The sequence below is a fragment of the Pipistrellus kuhlii genome, unplaced genomic scaffold, assembly GCF_014108245.1.
Source record: "Pipistrellus kuhlii isolate mPipKuh1 unplaced genomic scaffold, mPipKuh1.p scaffold_m20_p_1, whole genome shotgun sequence".
NCBI classification, from domain to species: Eukaryota; Metazoa; Chordata; class Mammalia; order Chiroptera; family Vespertilionidae; genus Pipistrellus; species Pipistrellus kuhlii.
This window is the reverse complement of record NW_023425404.1, coordinates 97,698,679-97,719,731: the sequence shown is the minus strand read 5'-3', so window position 1 is coordinate 97,719,731 and position 21,053 is coordinate 97,698,679. Positions and strand designations below refer to the sequence as shown.

Below are 21,053 nucleotides of genomic sequence, written 5' to 3'. Positions count from 1 at the left end.
GGATAGATATCTTGTTAACTGTTCTTATTATAGTAAAATGAGGACACAATTGACATTTATAAATAAAAGTAAAACTGAGGGTTTTCCCTTTAAACTTAAGGAATATTCTTTGTTTTGTTTTCAGATTTAAGAATCATTGAATCTCTTTGTGTTTAATTATATTGTACCAGAGGCCCAGTGCATGAAAACTCATGCACTGGAGGGGGCGGTCCCTCAGCCCAGTCTGCCCCCTCTCACAGTCCAGGAACCCTCAGGGGCCGGAGTTGACTTGGCGATCAGGGGAAAGTGATGCCCCATCACCACACCTCTGCTGCTGCCACTGCTGGCACCACAAGCCTCGGCCAGCTCTGGTTACCTGAGCCTTGGGTGGCCCTGAGTGGTTGGGTAACTGCTATCTGAGTCTTGCCTGGCCTCAGGCTAGCCCTGGGCGGCTGGGGGACTCCGGAGGCAGGTGCATGGAGCCACCCTGGAGGGGCTGAGGGGACTGGGTACCACCATCTTGTTGCTGTGAGTGCCACCATATTTGAGGGCAAGGCAGTCAATTAACATATTCTCTCTTTATTAGATAGGATATTCTGATTAAAAAGATTTTCAGGGAGTAAAAGCATTTCAGTAATTCAATCTCAGCACGTTTCTGTATAAACAATATTCCACACAAAATACATACTAAAATATTTGTGCCACAAATATTACACTAAATAAAGAGGAAGGCTCAGGCCAGCCAAGCCATTGCACCCCAGCCTGTTGCCTGCAGAGGGAGGCCACCGGTGGCAGGGGAGGAGGGGCAGCATGCACAGATTGCAAGCAGTGGCAGTGGCGGGGGTGGGGCCAGCTGCCTGCAGCCCTGGGAAGGAAAGCTCTGATAGGCCCTGACCTCAGGCCAGGCCTAGGGACCCTACCTGAGGGGTCCTGGATTGTGAGAGTTGCAGGTTGGTCTGAGGGAACCCCTTGAGTGCACAAATCTTGGTGCACTGAGCCTCTAGTTGACAAATAGAAAGTGTATATATTTAAGGTGTACAACTTGATGTTTGGATATGAATATACATTTTGAGATGATTACCACAATTAAGTGAATTAATACAATATATTCATCACTTCACATATCAGAGTATTGCAGTTATCATAATTTCTTTTTCTTTTTTAGTGAGAATGCTTACGGTCTTCCCTATTGTCAAATTTCAATTATACAATACAGTATTGTTAAGTATAGTCACCACGCTGTACATTAAATCCAGACATAACTGAAAGTGTAAACCTTGGCCAATATCTTCCTATTCCCCTTCCCTCTTCTTGGCAACAGCCATTCTGCTCCCTGAATCTGATTTTGAATATTTTAGACTCCACATATACGTGATATCTTGCAGTATTTGTCCTTCTCTGTCTGGTGTATTTCACTTAGCATAAGGAGCCGGGTTTATCCATGTAGTTTCAAATGACAGAATGAATTTTTTTTTAAGTTGAATAGTGTTCTCTTGTATGCATATTCTGCATTTGCTTTATCCATTTATCTTTATATGGATATTTAAACAATTTAATGTCTTGGCTATTTTGAATACTTCTGCAATAAATTGGAATAACAGATGCCCCTTAAAGACTGAGATTTCATTTCCTTTGTATTTATAATAAGAATTGGGATTATTGGATCACATGGGTGTTTTTGTTTTTGTTTTTAATATCTGGAGGCATCTCCATACTTTTTTCTCTAATGGCTGTTAAAGTTACATTGCTGCCAACTGTGCACAATGGTTAATTGAAGAGACTATCCTTTCTCCATTGTGTGTTCTTAGCAACTAATAGAAAATCAGTTGACCATAAATTCATGGATTTATTTCTGAGGTCTCTATTTTCTTCCATTGGTCTAAATACAATTTTTATGCTAGTACTATACTCCTTTGATTACTATGGCTTTGTAATATATAACTCAAAGGGATAATTAAAATCAGAATGTGTGATGCCTTCAACTTTGTTCTTGTTGCTCACAATTGCATTGATTATTTAGGATCTCTTGTGGCTCCATATGTATTTTGGGTTTGTTTCACTATTTCTATAATGAATGCCATTGATTTTTTAAGAGGAATTGAATTGAATCTATAGATAATTTTGTATAATATAAATATTTTAACAATATTAATTCTTCCATTCCACGAACACAGATGTCTTTCCATTTGGTTGTGTTTTTATTTTATTTTATTTCCTTCAACACTTTTTCATTTCTTTGGCTAAATTTATTACTAAGTATTTTATTCTTTTTTTTGTTATTGTTAATGGGATTTTTTTAAATTTCATTTTTAGAAAGTTCATGGTTAGTGTATAGAAAGTTACTGTTTATTGAATGTTGATTTTGTATTATACCATTTTATTAAATTTGTTCATCAGCACTAACTTTGGACTGATATTATAGGTAATTAAAGTAACTATTCTTTTTAGTTTTAAGTGGTTTTCCACGAGATAGGCATATTTTCAAGTATACTATCTACAATAATAAAAATGTAACATGCTAATTAGACTGGACAGCCAAACGAGCTTCCAGATGTCCTTCCAGATGGCCTTCCGGACAAAGCTGGGGCTGAGGCGAGCTGCCGTGCTGCGGGGCTCAGGCCCTGCATGGATTTTGTGCATTGGTCCCCTAGTATGAATATATTTATACATGCATTTTATATTGCATATATATTTATATGCACATATATTTCATATAATACATATCATCTAGTACTCATAACCTCTAATGTACAACAAAAATGTTCAAAAGATAATTTCCTCAAATTTTTAAATTTCAACAATTTTACAGAATGCAGAACCTAAATCAAACCAAATACACTTTGCAAAAAAATAAAAACTTCTTTACAGTAGAAAATTCCAACTTCATACTTGAGAGGCCCAAAAATTCATTTCACTTTGATTTCATATATTTTCTGGTTGCCAGTCGTCGAGCCACAGGCTAAAGTTCAGGCTGGTCTGAAGGTCCCTTTCTGACAAAATGAGCAGTGTGTGAGGAGGTCAATGGAGAGCTGCTGGTGTGGATTAAAACCCGTAGAACATGGTTCTCTTCACCATTAACCCTCTTTCCTATCAGTTAACATTTTCAATAAAAAAATTCAAAAAATAGAAGGCCCTTATCATTTAAATTTGACAAATTATTTTTTTTTAGGTCTAATGAAGAATCAGACTGTGACAAATGTTATGAAATTATATATTTTGGGAATGGATATTTTGGATAAATTCACTTAATTATTATGTAAGTTGATAAAATACAAAAGAACATTTAGTATGAGTATAATTTGTTGCCAATATATAAATCCTCATATCATATTTATTATCATTTAAACATAATACTTATTATTGTCATATAATTAATTTTTACTATTAAGAAGATGTTTCAGGCATACTATCATAATAATAAAACCCTAATATGCAAATGGACCGAATGGCAGAACCACTGGTCGCTATGATATACACTGACCACCAGGAGGCAGCCACTCAGTGCAGGAGATGTCCCAGGTGGTCAGTGTTCTCCCACACGGGGAGCACCACTCAGCCAGAAGCCGGGCTCACAGCTGATGAGCACAGCAGTGGTGGCAGGAGCCTCTCTTGCCTCTGCAGTAGTACTAATGACTGCCAAAGGAGGTACACCCGCCCCCTATTGCATGAATGTCGTGCACTGGGCCTTTAGTAATTTATAATTTAGCCAACAAATATTCTAAATATTTTAAAATTTCATTATCAAGACAATGATCAATTTTTAAAAAATATTGTTAAATAATATGATAAGAATTCATTAAAAATAATTATTAAGAACATATAAGATTTAGCAGCATTTTCTGCATTTTCAGAAACAACTCATATTCAAAACAGAAGTACTTAATATTTTTAACTTTATTTTTTCTCATTTAGATGTTTTCCTGAACTATTTAATTTTCATTTTCCCTACAACTTCATTAACAATATAATTACTAGAAGGTATGTTTTAATTAAATGTGAAGGATAAACAATAAATATATTGTAACTAACCAAAATATTAGAGTAAATTTATAGTAACAGAAAACAAGCTTGCTAGGAACTTGATGCATGGAGATTTAACTACAAAGGAGCAGAGGGAAATTTTAAGGATGATGAAACTTTGTGGTGCTGGGACTAAACCAGAGATTGGACATCCCCAAGGGGTCTCCAACTGGAGAGGGTGCAGGCTGGCCTGAGGGACCGCCACCCCCTCCCCCATGCAGGGATTTCATGCACTGGGCCCCTTGTTATACTTATATTGTACTAGAGGCTCGGTGTACAAAATTCGTGCATGGGGGTGGTCCCCTCAGCTCAGCCTGCACCCTCTCCAATCTGGGGCCCCTCAGGAGATGTCCTACAGTGTTGGTTCCCCTAACTCCCCCACCCACCTGCCTGGTTGCCTCTTACTGCCCCCTGCTGACCAGGCTAGTCACCCCTCACTGGCCCCTGTCAGCCTGGTCATCCCTCACTGCCACCCACAGTGGGCTTGGTTACCCCACACAGCCTGCTATTCGGTTGTTTGGCCACCCCTCACTAACGCCCCTGTCAGTCTGTTTGCCCCACGCAGCATGCTGCTCAGTTGTTGAGTTGCCCCTCACTAACCCCCCCTGCCAGCCTGGTTGCCCCATGCAGCCTGCTCCTCAGTTGTTTGGTCAGCCCTCAATGCAACCCCCCTCCTTCCAGCTTGGTCATCCCCAACTGCCCCCCATGTGGGCCAGGTCAGCCCATGCAGCCTGCAGCTCAGTCGTTTGGCCACCCCTCACTGGCCCCCCGCAGGCCTGGCCACCCCACACAGTCTGTTCGGTTGTGATGGTCACTTAGGCTTTTATTATTATATATAGATTGAGATCATCTGTGAGCAAACACTCCATCTGCTAGTAATTTACATATATCTATTGCTTAGTAGATAGACAATGTTTAACATTTTTTTCTTGAGTTGAAATAGTTGTAAAATTTATCCTGTATCTAGTTTTAATATTCCCATGATAACTCTTTTTAAACATTTCTACCTAGTGTGCAGCCAGCGAACTTACTTTGAAAGGAATTATAATCAATATAGTAATTAACTAGCAATAGTACCATGGGAAGAAACTGGAGAGGTTCTTATTTAAACAATTAATTCATCCTGAAACTGTCATGCAATGAACATTTGAACACCTGGTAAATATCAGGAGAAATTAGAAACAGATATAGTTTTAAAATATTTTATAATTTAGTGGAGGATTATCTTATCATACAATGAAGATAAATTATGATGGGAAATAAAAAGAGGAAATACTTAGTGGAGCAAGATGTATTTGTACTAAACTATATATAAAAGTGAACAGCAAAGTGTTGATAATAGTACTCACTTCAAGGGGTCATTTTGATGACTAAATAAATTTTTATAACAGGAAAGAAATATGTAAACAATAGAAATCTACAAAATATTTAATATTAAACTTTGAATATGAAAAAATGGAGTTAAAGAGGATCTTCAGTAGAAAACATAACAAGTACAGATATTCCATAGTTTTGTCTTTATTATACTAGTAGAGGAAGTGAAAGACCATTGCAGAAAAGGAACTACAGTAAAGTGAGAAAATGGAGAATAGGAAATGGAGGATTTTGTATGGATGGAATTAAGAATGCAAAGGAGCTCTTCATTCTTTTATTAGCCAAGAACAATATATTCTAACACACAAAATCATTCTTAATTTTAATGTGAAATATTATTAAAACAATGGTGACCAGTTTATAACCTTTTTTTTTAGATAAGATTGGGATATAGAGTAGTAATCTATTAAATATCTTTAGATTTTACCCCCAATCCTCACCAAGGGATATGTTTTTATTGATTTTTGAGAGAGGGATTGAGAGAGAAAAACATTGATTTGAGAGAGAAACATTGAATAGTTGCCACCAGTCAGCACCCTGACTGGGGATCAAACCTGCAACTGCTCTGACTGGGAATTGAACCCACTGTTTCAGTGTATAAATGACGTTCTAACCAATGAGCCAATTAGTCAGGGCTCCATGAAAAATCTTGTTTAAATCATTCAAATACCAATTTTCTAAGTAACAATAGTCTTTATGAGTGGAATGTAAAAATAAAAAATGAAAATTAAAGAAAAATAATAGCAATTAAAATGATATGTAATGCCACAATAGAAAAAAAATTAATTCCACAGTTACACAAATAACAAATATTAAGAAGTTGAAGTAAATGACTCCATATTTAGAAAAATTATTAAAATCAATATTAATATTAAATAATCTGTCTTTATAACCATATCCTTGAACTTAAAATTTACATTTAATGCTCATTTTACTGATTCTTAGCCTATTTTAAATCAAATAAGGATAGTTGCTAAATAGTATTTGTATGTTTATGAATTTTCTATTTTTAAGTATAGAATACAATGTAATTTTTAAAGTAAAAATATACTTACTTAAATGAGGATTAACAGGAGCTACAGGAAAATTAAAACAAAAACAAAAAATAATGTTAGCATAGCTAGAATGTCTTTTATCAATAAAGTCTAATCAGTGTCTCATAGTTCTTTACCAAAGCTTAATGATCTTCCCCACTGTGACCATGGAGAATTATATTTGCAATCCATTTTGTCCAAGGGGATTGAATAGAGCACAGCAATAACAGCCTGAAAGTACTCAAAGCTCAATGTTTAATAGCATGTGGAATTTGTCATCTTCCAAAGAGTGGAGTTGCCAACTTTTATATCTTAACCAGTTCTAAGCAAAATGTAGAAATCAAAACTGACGGTGACAGTAGGACAATATATAATCCAGATATTTTAATAATGAAAGCAATTATTAACAGAGAGTACACCTCAGGTTTTTTTGTTTGTTTGTTTGTTTTTTCTGCTATTTACTTCCGGTGAAAATAAAATGGTATATATGAAAGTAAAGCAATCTTCATATCACATTATGTAAGCATCCTAAAACAAACTGCCACTTCAGTGCTGCTTTGTTTCATTACATTTATACACAGGTGCTCTCTCTCTCACACACACACAATTTTCAAATGTTAAGCAACACATTTGCATTTTTGTGCACCAGAAGAAATATTTATCTTAAAAAGACTGGTTGTGTTTGCAAAAAAGTAACAATTGATTTTTTTAAAAGTATGTATTTTTATTGCTATTTTTAGACAGAGAAAGGGAGAGGGAGAGAGAAACATCAATTGACTGCCTCCTGCACACCCTCACGGATGAAGCCCAGAGTCTGAGTATATGCCTGACAGGTAACTGAACCAGCAATCTTTTGATGCATTCAACCAACTGAGCCACACCTCCCAAGGCACCAATTGCTTTCTGGTTGAAGAGTATTAAACACTTCACACTTTACTAAAACAATAACAAAAATACATCTAATCTAAAAGACAAATGTTATCTCTATATACTGAGTAATCATTTATCACTTGGAGAGAAAGTTCCATTCTGTATGAAGGAAAGCATTATTGTAGTCTCCCAAGATTACAATGGGCAGCTATTCTAACCGCAAAAGTTTATGTGCTCTACTGTTAATTCCTAGTGTTAGATACTAACCACTTATCTTAAACTTGGGACTTTACTAGTGAAGTATAAAACTCAATAAATGTACACACATGCACAGAACATGTTCATATGTAATTGTTCATTAGTACATTGAGACCAATTTTAATAAAGTGAGTTCATTTTCAGAAGACAGACCATTCCAATTACTTTAGTTGCTTTTATTATTCTGTATTCCCCATTTAAAATGATGAAATAAATAACATGGTGAAGGGACTATACATTTAATAATTTCATTGAGGTGGAAAAAAATAATTGTTTTTCTTGCAAAATATCAATGTATTTTATTTTAAAGTTAATTTGTAAAAATAAAAATTATTTTGTAATTAAAATGATATAGTGTTGTCTATCTTTCAAAGGAATAAACATCTCTGAATTATAATTTAATTCTAAGAAATAATTCACAACTACAGGTAACCTCTGACCAGACTGACTATTTAATTTTTATTTTTCAATTACAGTTTACTTTCAATATTATTTTGTATTAGTTTCAGTGTACAGCATAATGGTTACACAATCATATACTTTAAAAAGTGTTCTTCCCAATATTTCCAGTACCCAACTGGCATCATACATAGTTATTGCAATATTATTGACTGTATTCTCTATGCTGAACTTTACATCCCTGTGACTAATTTGTAACTATCAATTTTTACATCTTAATCCCTTCACTCTGTCCTTCAACGTCCCCCCTCCATCTGGAAACCAACAATCCGCTCTCTCTGTCTGAGTGACCATGCTGAATTTTGTCTTCTCATCTGATGTTTTTAGTCACAAAACTCGCTAAAAATAGCACAACTACCCTTGTGAAAATTTGCCATTCTAAATTCTAAGTAATGAAATGAGTTTATTTTCTTATTTCAATGGAATTTGATGTCTAATTTCATATAAATACAAGAATACGGTTAAAGCATATTTTATTCCAACCTATATTCAATTAGTAATTTTAATGAAATGTTTACAATTTTAATAGGTATACTTAAGAATGTAAAGATAATTAAAGAAAATTAAAACTAAGCATAATATTTATTTTCCAGTTTTAATTTTATTTTTGTTAATCCTCACCCTAGGATATTTTTCCATTCATTGTTAAAGAGAGTGGACGGGAGGGGGAGAGACACACAGAGAAACATTGATGTGAGAGACACATCTATTGGTTGCCTCCCTGTACCATCTGACAGGGTCCAGGGACTGAGCCTGTAATCAAGGTACATGTCCTTTACTGGAATTGAACCCTTCATTCTGTAGGCTGTTGCCCTATCCAATGAACCAAACAGGACTTCAGATTTTTTATTTTAGTTTGTTGCTTCATATCCTATATAATAAAAGCCTAATACGCTAACTGTCCAATTTTTCATTCAGCCATTCTATCATTTGTTATGAAGGGAACTGATCATCAGAGGGCAGATGCTCTTACCGATAGGTTAGCTTGCTGCTGGGGTCTGGAAGATCAGGACTGGATAAGAGGGGCGAGACATGCCCTGGAGCCTTCCTGTAGTCCCTCCCTGGCCCCAATAGTGCACCTGGCCTGGCCTATGCCCTATTGCAATCCAGGACCCCGTGGGGATGTCAGAGAGCTGGTTTTGGCCCGATCCCTGCAAACCAGGACTAGGAACCTCACAGGTGCAGTGATCTGTGCACTGGGCTTCTAGTTTTTCAATAAGACCCACTGAATTCAGGAAGAATATTTTTCTATATCACTTTAAGATGGTCACAATAATTTCTAAACTTAGCAAAGAAGTATGGATACTCTGTCATTGAGTGATGAGCCCTAGTTCTGTTGAGTTTATCCTATATAATAAAACGGTAATATGCAAATTGACACTAATTGTGGAAATACCAGGGAATGACTAGTCGCTATGACATGCACTGAACACCAGAGGGCAGACGCTCAATTCAGGAGCTGCCCTCTGGTGGTCAATGCACTTCCAAACGGGGAGCATGGGTCAAGTCAGAAGCAGCTAATGGCTTGTCAGCACAGCGGCAGGCAGTAGCACTAAGGATATTAGACTAACGGCTTAGGCCCGCTCCCGGCTGCCAGAGGGATGTCAGCTGCAACTTGGGCCCAATCCCCTGGGGAGCAGGCCTAAGCCAGCAGGTGGACATCCCAAGAGGTCCTGGACTGTGAGAGGGCACAGGTCATGCTGAGGGACCCCTTGAGTGCATGAATTTTCATGCACCAAGCCTCTAGTAGTTTCATAATTGTTTAAATTTATAAGATACAAAAACTTTTTGAATCTGATGCCTTTAACTTTTAAATAAATAAATGTTAATGCATAGTTTCTAATACCCCTTCATATTAAACAGTCCAGAGTTTTATAACTTGATGGTAAGGAAAATAAACATTAGATAAGAGGAGATTTATTGTATTATGTACCCACCACCCAAATCAAATCATCTGTCACCATATACTTGGCAACTTTTCCCTTTCCTACTCCTCATCCCATTGGGGTGGTGAGCACACAAGGCAATAGACAAGATCGTGTGTCATTGAAATTAAACTTAAAACCTATATGATCTCCTTAACCAATATCACCCTAATAAATTTAATTAAAACTAAAAGACAAGAGGAGATAATAATTCATAGTTTAAAAACATATAAAACTAAAACTTTAGAAAAATATATTTGGATGCTTTCTAGTTGTCTGTCCAATGAAATAATGGTAGTGATTAAAGAATATCAGTTGTATTCTGTATACTATATAAATATCACTAAAATTAAAGATATATTTTCAAAGGACACATTTAAAAAAGATGCAGTGATTCTAATGCTTTTAATTAATATTCCACTCTACCATACACAAGATAACACAAAAGTAGGTTTACAATTGTATGTGAAACACAATTTATTCTTATATTCTTATGTATTAATTATTGTATTATTTTCCATACAAGCTACTGTAAATCTACTTTTCCCCCATTCTATATATCTTAATCTTTAATCAAAATTGAACATCAAACCCAATATACTCTAACTAATGAGAAAAGAGTGAAGAAAGGGAGTGGTTTAATATGAAAAATAAGTTTTAATGAATTATGAATTTCACTTTACTTTTTACTTATGATAGTATTCACTCTTTCTTACATGGGAAATATACTTAATGTAAAAAAGAGTGGAGACTTTCAACTGCAAAAATATACATTGTATTATCTTTTTAAGTCAAACTTAGATGGCAAACAAAGAATAATATTTAATTGGATTAATGAAATAAATATGAAATATATTGACACTGATTCATTCAAGCCTGAACATTCTTTGACAGTTCTGGAGCTAACCATTGCTATTGTTTATACTTTTTAGATAAAGTTTTTGATCAATTATTTTACAGTTTTATACTAGTTTTAATTTTTTTCTCAAGTAGGACATGTAAATAGTGAAGAAATATAAAATGCATGTAGTTTGTAAAGATACATTGTTTGATACAAACTCATAAACATTTAGATATTTTTAAGATTAGCAATATAAAGAAAATAATGACCCAAAGAGTCTACTAAAATGCTCTTCAACAATAGGTGAATGGATAAACAATAATAACTCTGCACATGGGACATTATTCTACAAGAAAATAAAATAATTATCAAGCCACAAACAACATGGAAAAACTTAAATGTGTATTGCTCAGTGAAATAAGCCAGTTTGAAAAAGCTGCATGCTGTATGATTCCAAAATTTTGGAAAAAGAAAAATTGTAAATAAAAAAGAATGAGATCAATGGTTCTGAGGGTTGGAAGATGAAGGGAGGGGCAAATAGATGGAGCAGAGTGACTTTTTAGGGGAGTGAAACTATCTGTGTGGTTTTGTAATGGCAGATAAATAACATCACACATTTCTCAAAATCTATAGAACTGTAAACACAAATCATAAATCCTAATGTAAACTATTTACTCTAATAATAAAATGTCAATATCAGTTAGCCAACTCTAACAATTGTTCACTTAATGTTAGATGTTAATAATTGGGAAAACTGTGTTGGAGGAGAGGGCATATATAAGAGCTGTCTATACTTCTGTTTCCATTTTATGTAACCTTAAAGTTAATCTAAAAAAAAATAAAAAATAAAGTCCATTAATTTTTTTAAACGCTTTTTGATCACTTTTGCTTACCTTTTAGTGATATAAATTTTTAAGCCATCAAGAACTTGAAAAAACTAAAATGCAGAAATATTGCATCATAACTATGGGGTAGAAAAAAGGAACATTGCTGACATCATTGAGTAGATTGAATGTTAACTAAAACATTATTCTATATCTCTACATTTATAATCAAATATTACCACCTATGATTAAATAGTATGGACATTTTTTGGTCACTTAGCTGATGATCCAGTAAATGAATATAATTTTAGTTTGTACCTAAATTTGGTAGATAGTTGCAAGCTACATATTACAGATAGATTAATATAAAAATAAATACTTTTAAATAAAAGGTTTCTTACCACTGTACTTGATGACACGAATTGTTGAATCTCCTTCGCCAAATTTGGTGAGAGGTGTTAGTCGGACTTCATAAGCCTCTGGTTTAATTAGCTCAGTCAAATTATATGTAATTAATTCTCCCTTTTGAATATTTCCATTTATTTTAATCTCTTGTTCCCACCAACGCTGTTGTCCAGCCTGAAATCAAAATAATTATGCAATAATATTCCCAGTATTTCCTTCAGAGGTACTTAATTGTGTTGTAACCAAATAGAGGTAGGCATTCAGAAATTTTATTAAATAAGAAAGTACTAATGTTATTTATTAAAGTTGAAGTACTATAATAAGCATCAAATTTTGCAGACATTTGTAGATAATCACCAAATTATCACAGAATAACCTGGCATATAAACAGATTTAAAGTCATCTAATTTAAGTGTCAGAGAGATATGAAACAAAAGTCTATTGAGGTCTCATTTGGAAAGTTGGAGATATATAATTTTACTTATTACTTAACATATTTATAGTCAACTGGTCTTTGGCATAGACAATGAAAGGGATTAAAAGTTTCTCATCTACCAAAGACAATATCACAAGAATAAAATACAAGCCATAAGTTGGGAGAAAATATTTGCAAAAGATAATCTGATAAAGAACTGTTATAAGCCGAAGCCGGTTTGGCTCAGTGGTAGAGTGTCGGTCTGTGGACTGAAAGGTCCCAGGTTTGATTCCGGTCAAGGGCATGTACATTGGCTGCGGGCACATCCCCAGTAGGGGGTGTGCAAGAGGCAGCTGGTGGATGTTTCTCTCTCATTGACGTTTCTAGCTCTCTATCTCTCTCCCTTCCTCCTCTCTGAGAAATATCAATAAAATATATTTTTTTTTAAAAAGAACTGTTATAAAAAATATATATGGAGAACTCTTAAAATTCAACAATAAGAAAACAAAACCAGTTTGGCTCAGTGGATAGAGCGTCAGCCTGCAGACTGAAAGGTCCCAGGTTCAATTCCAGTCAAGGGCATGTACATTGGTTGCAGACACATCCCCAACAGGAGGTATGCAAGAGGCAGCTGGTCTTTGTTTCTCTCTCATCGATTTTTCTAGCTCTCTATCCCTCTCTCTTTCTCGCTGTAAAAATTCAATAAAATATATATTTTTTTTTTAAAACACATTTAAAGAATGGGCCACAGATTTTAATAAAAAAAGATGCTTCCTATGATATATCATAAGAGAAGTGCAAATTAAACAAAATTGAATTACCACTACACACCTATTAAAAGATTCAATATCCAGAATACTTACAACACCAAATGCTGGCAAGTATGCAGACAACTAGGAACTCTTATTTACTGCTGGTTGGAATGTCAAACAGTACAGCCACTTTAGAGGATAGTTTGGGAGATTTTTTTTATTTTGTTTTTTTACAAAACTAAATATGCTTTTTTCATATGACCCAGCATCTGTGTTCCTTAGTATTTCCCCAAAGGAGGTGAAATATGCACTTGGACATTTATAGCAGCTTTATTTATAATTGCCAAAACTTTGAAGCAATCAAGATGTCCTTTAGCAAGTAAGTGCAAATATAAATAGTGCTACAACTAAACAGTGGGATATTATTTAGATCTATTATGAAATGAGCTGTTAAGCTATGAAAAGACATGGAGGAAATGTAAATGCATATTAAGTAAAATAAACCAATCTGAGAAGCCTACTCTATGATTCCAACTATATGACATTCTGGAAAAGGCACTAATATGGAGACTGTGCTTCCCAGGGGTTAGGGGAGAGGGAAGGGTGAACAAGATGAGCACAGAAGATTTTTTGTACAATAAAATTACTCTGCATGATGATATAGTGGGGGATACATGTAATTATAAATTTCCCAAGCCTATAGAATATAAAACACCAAGAGTGAATCTTAATGTAAACTATGGACTTTGGCAGATAATGATGGGTCAACGAAGGTTCATCAATTATAACAAATATACCACTCTAGTAGAGGAAGCTGATATTAGGGAAGACTATGCATGCTTTGGAATAGGGAGTATATAGGGAATCATTGTACATTCTGCTCAATAATTGTTATGAACCTAAAACTACTCTAAAAATGTAAGTCTAAAAATCTTTGTTGTGCCACTTTTATAAATTTCTGTTCTTTGTATACATTTTCAGTTTTTTTAAATGTAGCTATTATAGGTATAGTTGCGTTATAATATGTATCTGATTTTTGTACATCTGATGTCTATAGTGTCAGCATAAACTGATAGCTAAGCTTCACAGTAGCATTGGCTCCCCTTGTCTCCCAAGTCCCACAGGGTGATGCCCGAGCGCCCAGGTGATTTTACATGTGACTTGGTTTGTATCACATTTGAGAAACCCTGAGCTTACCAAAGCTTAGTATTTTGTAATTGATAGTAACCAAACCTGCTCCTGCATTATCTAAAACGGAGACATTATGTTTATTACACCAGATATTAAACAGACCTTCCTTATGTTCCAGAGGGAGACACTATGCAAATGTTTGCTATGCAAAAGAACTTGAAAAGAGAGGTTGGGATAAAAAAGACAGTGTCTCTGCACATGATATGCAAAAAAATAAAAAATAAAAAAAATCAAGAGATCCACAGAAAATTGTCGTCTAAAAATACAGTCTTGATGAATATGCAGAGTGGTATAGATATGGAGAGCAATTTGGCAATAAAACAATATTATAATAAGAACAGATAAACTTTGTACACAAGGAGACAGGAATAGTCATGGCATAGAAAACATAAAGCAATCTAAATATCAATAAGAGGTAGAATAATTAGGTTATTTACTCTTCATAAAATGTAACACAGAATGAAGAATTAAAAGTGAACCCAAGATACACACATCATCATGAATACATTTTACAAAAGTAATAGAAACTTAATTTTAAAGCAGGAATACTATTAAATTTAAGTTTAAAGCATTCATTTTGAAAAGGAATATATGAATGTATTATATATATGAGTGTGTGTATGAATGTATAAAGAAATACAGAAAATAGTAAATGCTAAGTATAAGATACTGGTCACATGGGTTAAGAGAGCATCAGGAGGAGAAAATAGAATTGTGAGGGGTAAAGAGAGGACTTAACTCTATCTGGTGTTGGGGCGCAGGGAGAGTGCAAACAGTGACTGATCAATCATAATGCCTGCAATGCTTCTCTTTATTTTTCAGAAAATTGTAGAATATGAGATAGGCAATAGTGGATTTTTTTAAACTCTGTCTACCCTGAATTCTAAACAGTGCTCTCTTGCATTACTTCCTACATTTCCATCTGTGGCTGCACCTCGTTCTCTCCCAGAGGTGCTTTTCCTTCTCCTGAGTTTGAAATATGGATGGAATTTAAAATTTTATGTGATATTTTAGGTACTCTGTATTAGTGTTCTGATATTTAGTCATTCATGAGAGTCACAAGGCAAATTCTAACACCAATGCTTAAACACCAGCATTTCTGCTTCAAAGAGGTCTAGAAATATAATTTTTCAATTTGTTTAAAAATATAATTTAAAAAATGATCTTCTTCTTTATAAGACTATTGGATGCTGATGATCCAGGGCTACATTTGATGAGGTAAAGTTCAGTCTTACTACACCACCTCATTAATACTAACGGCTTCTTCTAATGCATCAACATTGATTACTTCTTCACTTTTATATTCAGGTCAGATAGTTAAAAACAAGAAAATCCCAATCTATAGATAAGTCCTCTCTATGTGCCAGCACTATATTAACTGTATTACACTTATTATTACATATAATTTACCATGACTCCTAGCAGGTAGAAACTAACACTAGCCCTATTTTATAAATGAGAAAACTGTAGCAGAGGGAGGTTAATGTGAGTCTCCTAATGCTGTATAGATCGGGAATAGCATCTGAAAAATTTGTTTACAACCAAAATTACTCTTTCTGGCATCATTTTCTCCTCGCTTCCTTAAAACTTATCTCTCCTTATTTATTTTTTTACCAGAGTCAATTTAGTTATAATACTGGTATAGTATTTTATGCATATAGATTACAAGGCAGAAAGAATTTCTTATTAATGTTTATACCTACAGTGTCTGTTCATTAATGTGGCAAAGTTGTGATGAGATTAAATTCCAGGATAGTGTATATTTAACTGGCCCCCGAGGAATGCAGCATGAAATCCAACTCAGTTAGTAGTGACTGCATCCAATCACTGAATTTAAATACTGATAAAATGGACATACAACCTAGTTGCACAAGAGAGTACTTGACTCATGCATAGCTGATGCTGGATACTACAGAGTTTCTATATTTTGGGGGCTACATATTCTACAAAATAACATAATGTAAATGACAAATTCACTGTGTTTAGCTTTTCAAATTATATGCATAAAATAAAGGCAAAATACTGTTATTTCAAAAGTTAGATAAAAAACATATACAGAATAATTTGACTTTTTATATTACCTACAGGCACACAGGTTTAATCAAGGTGTGCTTTTCTGAATACGTGCAGTCCATCCCAAGGAGAGACTTTGGGTATAAGGAGATGCATTACAGAAGTAATTTTAGTTGGCAGACACATTGATGTCATTATACTTACTACAAACTTTGGAGTGCGTACCTTTATATGTCTATTAAAAAAACAATAACTTTCATTCCATCTTTAATTTAAAGCTCTAATGAAAGTATATACTTCAGCAGTTGAGGAATGAGCAATTAAATACTTCATATTATATCTCAGTGAGCTGTATAAATGTAAAAATGAAAAAACTGAATGCAATGTTTGCACACAGAAAAATGAAATATTAGTCCACTGTTTGAAGGTAATATGGCTAACCCCCCAAAGAACATAGGGCTGAAAACATAATGGAATGACAGTCCTAGTCAGACCCATTAGAATGTTGATTTGAAAGTAATGTGTTGAACATTTTTTTTATCATTTATATTTTTTAAAATTTTCAACTAACTTTTTATTTTTCTAGGAGATATATTCCTTTCATATGATTTAGGGGGTAACTTCAAAATCTAAAAATAAACTACCAGGAGGCATTTTTATGGAAAGCTGCTGTTGGCTGTTTTTACCACTGAGAATACTTAAAAGGCAATTCTTGCAAAGGTTTCAGAAACACAAATCATATTTTAATTTTTTTTAATTTTAAAAGGAACAATATTATCTCATGAAAGCAGAAGGCTGCGATAGATTCTAAAACATGAAAGGGGAAAAAAAGCCATCTATTCCTTCCCTTCTGGGTTTCAAACCATTTTCAGTTCAGAACTGCAAGTGAGAACCTAAAGGAGGAGATGAAAGTGCACCAGTGAATAGCAGACTTAGACACATGTGTGCTCCCTTTGCTGTGTGTGCAGTGACCCTGTAAGAGAGATATTGATTTGCTCAGAGGAAACTTCCACCTGTGCTTACCAGGTAATACATGACCTAATATATACTGTTACGATTATCCTAGAGTAAAAACTAGCTAAGATAACATTTTAATGGGTTAGAATGTAATTGCCTTATAACCTCAGATAAAAGTAATATGTGTTTTAAGATACACTGTTATTTTAATAACACATTAGGGGATAAAGAGATAATAAATAACATGACATTAAATGTAGCACATTTCTATTTTCCACTAACTAGCAAGAGCATGCACTTACCATTTAATTACATACCCTTTCTTCTGATATTGCTACAAATTTGAGTCTCATTTACTTCACATTCAGTATACATTTTTCTGAATTAGAGTCAATTTTTCAACATCTGGAAATATTTTTTTTTTTAATACTTTGCTTATGATATAGTTGAGAGGGCAGTCGGGGCGAGGATAAACTCCTGACTCCACTGTGGGGCAGGGCAGTTATCCTCCATTAACTGGACCCTAGCCCAATCAGGGTCAGCCAAAGCAGTGACATCACCACCGGAGTAAAACCCCAGGGCTTGGCGAAATTCACTCTCTCTTCCACCATGCTGCCGGCGTGAGTGGGACAGAGCCCATGCTAGCATGGAAGAGGCTCTTTTGTTTATTGCATCAGACTTGGCTCCCTGGTGGTCTTTGGGGATCACAAAGTCTGGGCGTAACAATAATAAAGTCTTTAGAAGTGACATCATAGTTTTTAGATATACAGACATTTAATATTTTTGTTTCCCATTCCTCTTTGGAGACTTTTAATTTAGTAGAGGTCCTGTGCATGGAATTCGTGCATGGGGGAGGGGGGGTGTCCCTCAGCCCCACCTGCACCCTCTCCAATCTGGGACCCCTTGAGGGATCAGGCCTAAACAGACAGTTAGACATCCCCTCTCACAATCCAGGACTGCTGGCTCCCAACTGCTCGCCTGCCTTCCTTCCTCATTGCCCCTAACTGCTTCTGCCTGCCAGCCTGATCACCCCTAACACTCCCCTGACAGCCTGATTGATATCTAACCATTACCCTTCCAGCCTGTTTGCCCCTAACTGCCCTCCCCCTGCAGGCCTGCTCCCCTCCAACTGCCTTCCCCTGATAGCCATCTGTGGTGGCCATCTTGTGTCCACATGGGGGTAGCCATCTTGTGTGTAGGAGTGATGGCCAATCTGCATATTACTCTTTTATTTGATAGAATAGAGGCCTGGTGCATGGGTGGGTGCCAGCTGGTTTGCCCTGAAGAGTGTCCTGGATCTGGGTGGGGGTTCCCTCAGGGTGTGAGGTGGCCTGGGTGAGGGGCCTGTGGTGATTTGCAGGCCAGCCATGCCCCCTGCCCTGGTATTTGAGGTTTATTTATCTTCTACAACTGAAACTTAGTAGCCTGGAGTGGAGCCACGCCTTCTGCTTGCTCTGTGGTGGCAGCCATTTTTGTTGGGAATTATGTATCTTCTATAATTAAAACTTTGTAGCCGTAGGCAGAGGCCTGGGCTGGCCAGGGTGTGTGGAAAGCTTGGCTTCCTCCATCGCTGGGGGCAACCCAACCTCCTGCTCTTTCCAGCTCCATTGATGCAGCCATTTCTGTTTGTTTTTATGTATCTTCTATCATTGAAACTTTGTAGCCTTGAGTGGAGGCCTAGCCTGTCAAGGGCAGGTGGAAAGCTTGGTTTCCTCCATTGGTGGGGAAACCAAGCCTCCCTCCTGCTCTGTGTGGCCAGTTTTTATTTGCATATTTGCTTCTGATTGGCTTGTGGGCATGGCTAGTGGGTGTGGCTAGTAGGCGTGGTTTGTGGGTATAGTGGAGTGATGGTTAATTTGCATACTACTCTTTTATTAGATAGGATATCTAAGGTAAAGCTAAATAGCTTTTCTTGAAAATTACCTTGAAGCTTTTGACAGATTGATTTATGACTGATCCTTCAGCAGATTATATCAATATCTCCTAACATTAAAAATGTTGTGCTATTTCCTGAGGTATGTGGGCGACATCTGTTTTTCATTGCATTTGCATTTTCACAAGCATGATAGGCCATTGTAAATTACAAAATATATTTTATCTCTCAGTGTAATCATAATGTAATATTAAGGTCTGTAGAAAGCATGTAGGGATCTATGTTTAAATCAGAATTTAAGTAATGCAAATAATGCAACTGTGATAGTTAGATTGACAGATGTCTATATAGAGCAAATTTATATATACAGAGACAATAATATGTATCTGTTAAATAACTTACTCTATTGCCTAAATGCTGGCCAGTTCATTTGAATTACTAACATATAATGTGCTGGAAGCAAATTCTAGTAGTTAGCATAATAAATGTGAGAAGTTCATCAGAGGGCTGATGGACAGCTTCAGCAGGGCTGAAAATCTGCATATATCCTTGCTTGCTGCTGGAGGCAGTTCCTCAAACCTGATAAACTTTATTGTTTACCAAATTTTACCTTTGGTATGTAAAGCTGCTTTGCCATAGGGCAAGATGTGTGAATAAAAAGCCCTGTGTGGGAAGATTCAAAGATTGGGAGAACTTAATCACTAGAATTAAGTTTCTGTTTGGCCCTCCAAAATGCCTTTCTTATTCATATTTCTTCTCTAGCCTCTTTATTCATTTATGCACAGACCCCTTTCAGATTCCTGAACCCTTATAGATGCTGAGAAAGACCCCGGCAATAATGGATTCTAAATATGGAATATTAAAAAGTGTACTGGGATTGAGGAATTCTAGCAGTTCTATCTTTCAGTACAAATGACTTGCTATTTTGTTGTAATTTTATTTTGTAAAATTTAGTAACAGCCACAGTGTCACTAACATCATTTGACTTGAAAATATTTCCTCATTATTGAACATATGTATTTATGTATATTTTAATTTTATACATCCATAAACATAATACTAAATGCTCCCTAATAGGGTTCTGAGGTAATAGTTGGGGTTATAAAGTACTGACAAAAGCAAAATGAGCTCTTTTTTCATCTTGAAGAAGAAACTATTTAAATACTATTTCCAATAGTGGAAAAGGAATAAACCATAACTTTTCCAAACATTGACTTAAATAGCTTGAAATATACATGATGTCTGAAAACTCTGATTTCAGAGGTGAGGCTCAGAATAATATTACAGCATGAAGTTGAGGAGTGTTAGCTATATTAAGTAGCAATTAGAAAAAGTGTGAATTTCATAATCACTATTTGCATCTCCTAAAAATAGAATATTCTTTCTTTTTCTGAAACTGAATTTGATTTATCTCATTTCTGATGATGGAAAACTATTTCTTGCCAATTCAAGTTAAACTCAGTGCGCTGATGAACTTGGGCTTAAACTCAATCACTTCAAGCATTCGGTGCTGCCTGGGGAAGTACTTAACCTGGGGCAGGGGTAGAGGAAGTCCATTTAGAGAGGAGTGAATCCTGACTGCTTCCCCTGCATCACAGAGAAGTAAGAGACCAGCGGGTTCCAGGTCTGAAAATCAGCCTCAGTCGTGCTACTTTGCTAGTCAAGGGCTCCCCAGGCAGCACCGAGCTTCTGGGAAAGCTGTGCATCTTCCTGAGCTGCATTGGGAAGTGAGCCCACACTCTTCTTACTCCAGTGGGTCGAGGTACCTTTCTCAGGGAACTTCTAGGGCTTGTTCTATTACTTTCCCCTCACTTTTACAAAAATACTCCCCCTGCCTCATGATTCTGTGCATTTGCATTACAA

The 21,053-nt window shown here is 35.6% G+C and overlaps 1 protein-coding gene across 1 annotated transcript in view; it reads right to left on the bottom strand.

The window, feature by feature from the left end:
- MDGA2 (MAM domain containing glycosylphosphatidylinositol anchor 2) overlaps positions 1–21,053 on the bottom strand; it is an 865,861-nt gene that overhangs the window by 53,549 nt on the left and 791,259 nt on the right. Inside the window, exons 11-12 of the mRNA XM_036457944.2 lie at positions 11,986–12,163; positions 6,429–6,449 (exon numbers count right to left, since the gene is read on the bottom strand). Coding sequence (XP_036313837.1) covers positions 6,429–6,449; positions 11,986–12,163 — 199 coding nt within the window. The remainder of the gene's footprint in view (positions 1–6,428; positions 6,450–11,985; positions 12,164–21,053) is intronic.